The sequence below is a fragment of the Cydia pomonella genome, chromosome 26 (genome assembly GCF_033807575.1).
Source record: "Cydia pomonella isolate Wapato2018A chromosome 26, ilCydPomo1, whole genome shotgun sequence".
Taxonomy (NCBI): domain Eukaryota; kingdom Metazoa; phylum Arthropoda; class Insecta; order Lepidoptera; family Tortricidae; genus Cydia; species Cydia pomonella.
In genome coordinates this window covers 4,599,742-4,604,994 of record NC_084728.1, presented here as the reverse complement: position 1 = coordinate 4,604,994, position 5,253 = coordinate 4,599,742, and the positions used below count along the sequence as shown (strand labels likewise).

General features: G+C 41.7%; 1 protein-coding gene across 1 annotated transcript; it reads left to right on the top strand.

Annotated features, from left to right (window-relative positions):
• Nucleotides 1-338: 338 nt before the first annotated feature.
• On the top strand, nucleotides 339-4,357 carry LOC133532071 (uncharacterized). The gene is made up of 3 exons (XM_061870561.1): nucleotides 339-711; nucleotides 2,381-2,461; nucleotides 3,086-4,357. Exons 1-3 carry the CDS (start codon nucleotides 664-666, stop codon nucleotides 3,605-3,607), a joined length of 651 nt encoding a protein of 216 aa, XP_061726545.1. The 5' UTR covers nucleotides 339-663; the 3' UTR covers nucleotides 3,608-4,357.
• Nucleotides 4,358-5,253: the final 896 nt, after the last annotated feature.

The window sequence follows — 5,253 nt, the reverse complement described above, 5'->3', positions numbered from 1 at the left end:
TTTTTGAGTTTGGGGGACGTTTTATAAGATGTAGTGATTTGACGTTTTCCGCTAGATCTGCGGATGCTAGGTGGCGTGACAGTCGTCCACGTAGCGAATAGACTTGCATACACCTTACATAGTACTTCTTAAGGGTACTTTCAATTGACAATTTAGGTAAAAGTATAATTATGTATGGAATGCGGAATTTAAATATAAAAATGGAAATTATCGAAAAAATCCATTTAAAATGAAAAATACTCTGTTACAGAAACGTATCGCTTTCTTCACACTTCGTAAAGCAACAATGACCCACTTTCCAAACATGAGAAAAAAAAAGTAGGTCACTTTTGAGTAAAACAAATTAAGAAATCGCTCGTTTATTTATTTATCAACATTTATTACATTACTTATTATTAGCTAATTTCTAATTAGGAACTGTTGAGCACGTTCTACAACCAATATCAGAACATTTAGAAATTTTAGAACTTAGTAAAACCACGTGCTTCCATTGACAACGTTATCAACGTCTCATGTTTTAAAACATGTATTTATAAATGGCAGTTTTCAAGTTAACAATAGTTTTTACACGTCCGTCAGAAGAATTTGACGTCCATCAAAACCAGTGGTTTGAATATATCTCACATCAAGGACACTGAGATCATCAGATCGTCTGGTTTAAAGATGTCTCCCATCAGTATATTCGCTCTCTGCATCTCATGCCTAATACAGGTAAACATACCTACCTATTATTACTATAGAGAAGCCATACCAAGGAATGAAATTGTCGCACACGCAACGTGTACCACGTGACCAAAACGTCTTAAGCGCCTTAAGATTCACGCTCCGCTTCTAATGGTTTGTTGTAAACATCAATTCATGGTGCAAAACAAAATACTTGTTCTCTATGCGGGTACGTTGTAATAATACTTCAATAGGCCTTAATTTGATATTAAACAATTAGTATTTTGTCATTAATTGATAAACACGTGTATGTAAATAGTTGACATTTAATATTTTGACGATGATGATTAATTTGAAAATCTTTATTTAGGCAAGTATTGGCCCATAGATATATACTATTTATACTATATTATTTGTACTGTTTCTGTATTGAGGTGTGCAATAAAGAGTATTTGTATTGTATTGTATATAAACTAGCATACATATTATTTTAAAATATATCTAAAAACTAAAAACACACAATTATGGTTGCGATGCAGTTCGCAACTCCGCAGTGTCAGGGAGCCGGCCGCGGAACCGCTGGAACCTGACACTCTTCGGCCAAAACTCATCATTGGTGAAGGTCGCTAGGTGTTCAGTCGGAATGCTCACCACTAAAGAATCAAAATGTACATTGTGTCGAGATTCCAACTTCACGACCCGACTCCGACGAATCCGGACTTGACTCGTTCATACTTTAAGATCTCCTCGACCTTCGTAAGGTAGTGTTAACGGGACACATACAGCAGCATCGTCGGTGTTGCAGGACGCAGCAAATGGTTGGGTCTTTGATCCAGTCGGTGCGGTACCGCAATGATTCTGACGAGCTGGCTTCTTTCTCCTCTCCACCTTTTTAAAACCATCTCTGTCGCATCCTGACTCTTTTAGAGTCAGCTGTGATCGATCCATGTGAACAGATTCACGAAGACTCTGCACCCCTTTCTTCGGCCGCTGCTTAGACTTGGACACAGCAGGCGGCTTAGTTGTGGGGTCACCGTACTCTCACGTGATGTGCGCGTGTGCGCGCACAGTGCGCGTCATCGTAGACGGGCGGGCGGTGGGGCGCGGGTCAGCAGTTGCCTGGTCAGCAAACGTCGACGCATCCAAATTCGCGGACTCGAAACCGCCGATGAACGCATTCCGCGCAACGTGCCACACATGTTAGAGTTATCTGACCTACTTTACGAACTAGCACTATGTATGAACGCTAATTCAGAACGTAGTTCACTAATGGTATTATTCGATACCTCTAACTTAGCCTGCATTTCAGCTAGTCTGTCCTTCAGGAAAATGATATCCTTTAACAGCTTGGAAACGTCAACATGGTCAAACGAGACAGGTAGCCGATGCAAGTCATTCGCCACGAAAGGCATGTTTGATGGATCGGTCCCCTTGAACACCGGGATGATGTCCCTTAGATTCTTCACGCCTCCATCTCTTCGTCTTGATGGCATTTCGTCGGTTTTGCCGAGGGTCTGGTAGAGCAGCGCCTTCCCATTACAGATGTCCTCCGTCCTCCGCCTGGTAGCTGAACTTGCAGATCCGCAAGATTGTTTGGTATCGTATTTGTCAATAATAGATAATTTATGAACATAAAATACAACTTTCTTTCGCTTACACGCTTACAAGTACAAGAGGTGATAATTAAGTCTTTAAAAATTGGCTTCTTTCCCCACAGGTCAATTATTGTTCAGCCCGGAGAACCTACACCGTGATCAACGGACCTGCTGTTTATGCGAGCAACTTGGTCTATATACCGGTACGTATTATTGATTTTCCTTTTTTTTTGTTGAACCAGACATCACATTCTAACGGGCAAAATTCATTATTTATGATGAAAAAACGCGCCAAAAGTATCTGACATCCCGGATAACTTTTCCAAATATAGATAAATTTCTAAAATTCACGTTTAATAGTATGTATTTTACGGTCTTAGTTAGACATCACTTTTTGTTAAGCCGTTACAGAATGGTACGTAGTAGATACTTATGAAGCGTCAATTTGATCAGCTACTTTTGATGCTGACTGTACCCATATCGATAAATAAAATTATCGATACTTTTTTCCTAATACTATAGTGATCCAGCTTCATTTAGATCCAGCTTAGTTTATCACTGCTTATTATTTGTAAGTATTATTTTGGACCCGATGATAAAGTTTACAGAAAAAATATTTTATAATATTATCGTTAAGTTAAAAAAAATATGAGTGAAGTTTCAAAATTGCTTTAAATGAAGTTTTGATCGAGAGTCTTCACTATGAGACACATCTTCTTGTCTTACTCATGTTCTTGTATTCCTCTTACTTAGAAGGGACTTGTGCGAGTTGCGTTTCTGTGAGTTTCAGTTTGAAGTGACTATTTATGTCAATGTTATTCCCACAGACAATCAGGGACCAAAGCTGTGTTTACGGATCCAGCTACAGCTTACCTGTCAGTTACGACAGCTACAGTCTGAACGACTGCAGCATTAGCTACCCAAGTATCTCCTGCTGCAGCTGCCCCAGTTACAGCATTACCAGCTGTAACCCCAGCGCATGTACCTGCAGCTGCCCCAGTTACAGCATTGCCAGCTGTTTCCCCAGCGCGTCTAGCAGCAGCAGCTCCAGTTACAGCATTACCAGCTCTAGGCCCTGTGAGTCTAGCTCCAGTTGCCCCAGTTACAGCATTACCAGCTCTATCCCCTGTGAGTCTAGCTCCAGCTGCAACACTCCTAGCTCACTCGGTCCTGACGGCTCCTACGGAGGGATAGGTTCTGGAGAAGTGAGCATAACCGGCACCGTCGAAGCGTGCGGCACCACCTGCGTGTCTGGCTCCGTGCCCGTGCTCGGCTCCGCGTCTTTTAGCGGCTGCACGCCCGCCTGCGGCTCCGTATCCATCAAAGGACAGTGCGAATGCGATTGCTGATATACTTTACGCAACTTGCATATAGCATGATTCAAGCTAGAACGATCCTGGGTGCGTACCCACGGATCTATGTCATAATGTAATGATTGTCAGATTATCATTAGTCACTTTTAGAGAGATAGAGATATATTTAGATACTTGCAAGACTGAACCGCAAGGAATTCATCGCAATGCCTTCTAACTGTTCTAAGCCTAATAAGGAAAATATGGCAAGCAACAAAGTGAGACGGTTTGCCGGCCGCGGTCACATATATTTTGGTTTGTGAGAGTCGTAAATGTACGAACAAAAAGAATTTGAAATAGAGGTGGATTGTCAAAGAAAATTTTGTAGCCACAGTTAATGCCATCTTTCAACACAGGATGAAAACTTTTAGAACGCCATTTGACTTTGATCCTTATTCTGTCACTGATATGTGTTAAATTTGTTAAATATCAAAAAGTGGCGCCATCTTACCGGGCATAGGCCAAAGATTGTGGCGCCATCGCTTGAAACGAAGTCGTCATACCTTTGGGCTTTTGATCAATTAGATGGCGCCAATTTTTGATATTTAACTTTAACACTAAGACATATCAGTTAAAGAATAAGAATCAAAGTCAAATGGCGTTCTAAAAGTGTTAATCATGTGTCGAATGATGGCAGTAAATTTACTATGGCTACAAAGTTTTCTTTGACCATCCACCTCTATTTCAAATTCTCTTTGGTGTTATTCATGAGTCGAAAGATGTAGTAAATTCACTACATACCTAATAGTTAGTGTTTTTTATTTAAGATGTGGCCAATGTAGGAGTTTGTGAATCTTCACGATTCTTTGTATCTCCTTGGTCATAGAAAAATAAGTAAGCAGAATGTCATACATCTCCTTGTTACCAAAATGCTTATTTTCGTAGTCGACATCTAGCGTCGAGTATCGGATTTATTAGTACTGCTACGTTACAATAGATGTCGCGACGAACGAAAAGTCTAATGCTTAACAATTTTCAGCTAATATCATAATATAACCGGACTAAGGATAACCCACGCTAGACCGGGTCGGGGCCGGGCCGGAGCTTCCTGCGCTTCGTTTTCTATGGAGAGCACCAAGTGATCCCCGATTAGCCGTCATAGAAAATGACGTGTCGGACGCCTCGACCCGGGCACGGGCCGGTCTAGCGTAAGTCATCCTTTAACCGGAACTCTATTTTCAACTCCTGCTACCTTTACTGATAAATCGGCAACTTGACGCGAGATGTCGACTACGAAAATAATAAGCGTTTTGGTAACAAAACTCATGTATGTGTGAGCACTATATGGTCATCTTATAAATACTAAGAAAAATGTGACGTTCCACGGTAAAGGTACCTTATGGTGGTTGGGGCTTACACTATTATTAACGTTGCTCCAATCAATTCTAATGCGGTGGTGCGCGACGCAAGCGCCGACGCGTGGAACGCTGGGCCGGATTTAGGGGAGGGCAACCGGGGCTACTGCCCCGGGCCTCCACAAAAGAGGGGTCTATTGAGAATTCGGTAAATTTACCATTTTATTTGGAAAAAATTTGGGGCCAGGGGGCCTCCACTCCTTTATTGCCCGAGGCCTCCAGACCTCTAAATCCGGCATTGGTGGAACGCCACAAATAATGAATAAGGGGCCTGTTTCAAAATGTCCA

Excerpts from the sequence above, each read along its gene's own strand:
- LOC133532071 (XM_061870561.1), top strand. The coding sequence starts at position 664 with ATGTCTCCCATCAGTATATTCGCTCTCTGCATCTCATGCCTAATACAG. Across the intron at positions 712-2,380 it reads GCATCTCATGCCTAATACAG|GTCAATTATTGTTCAGCCCG; the intron begins GTAAACATACCT and ends CTTTCCCCACAG. Across the intron at positions 2,462-3,085 it reads GCAACTTGGTCTATATACCG|ACAATCAGGGACCAAAGCTG; the intron begins GTACGTATTATT and ends TTATTCCCACAG.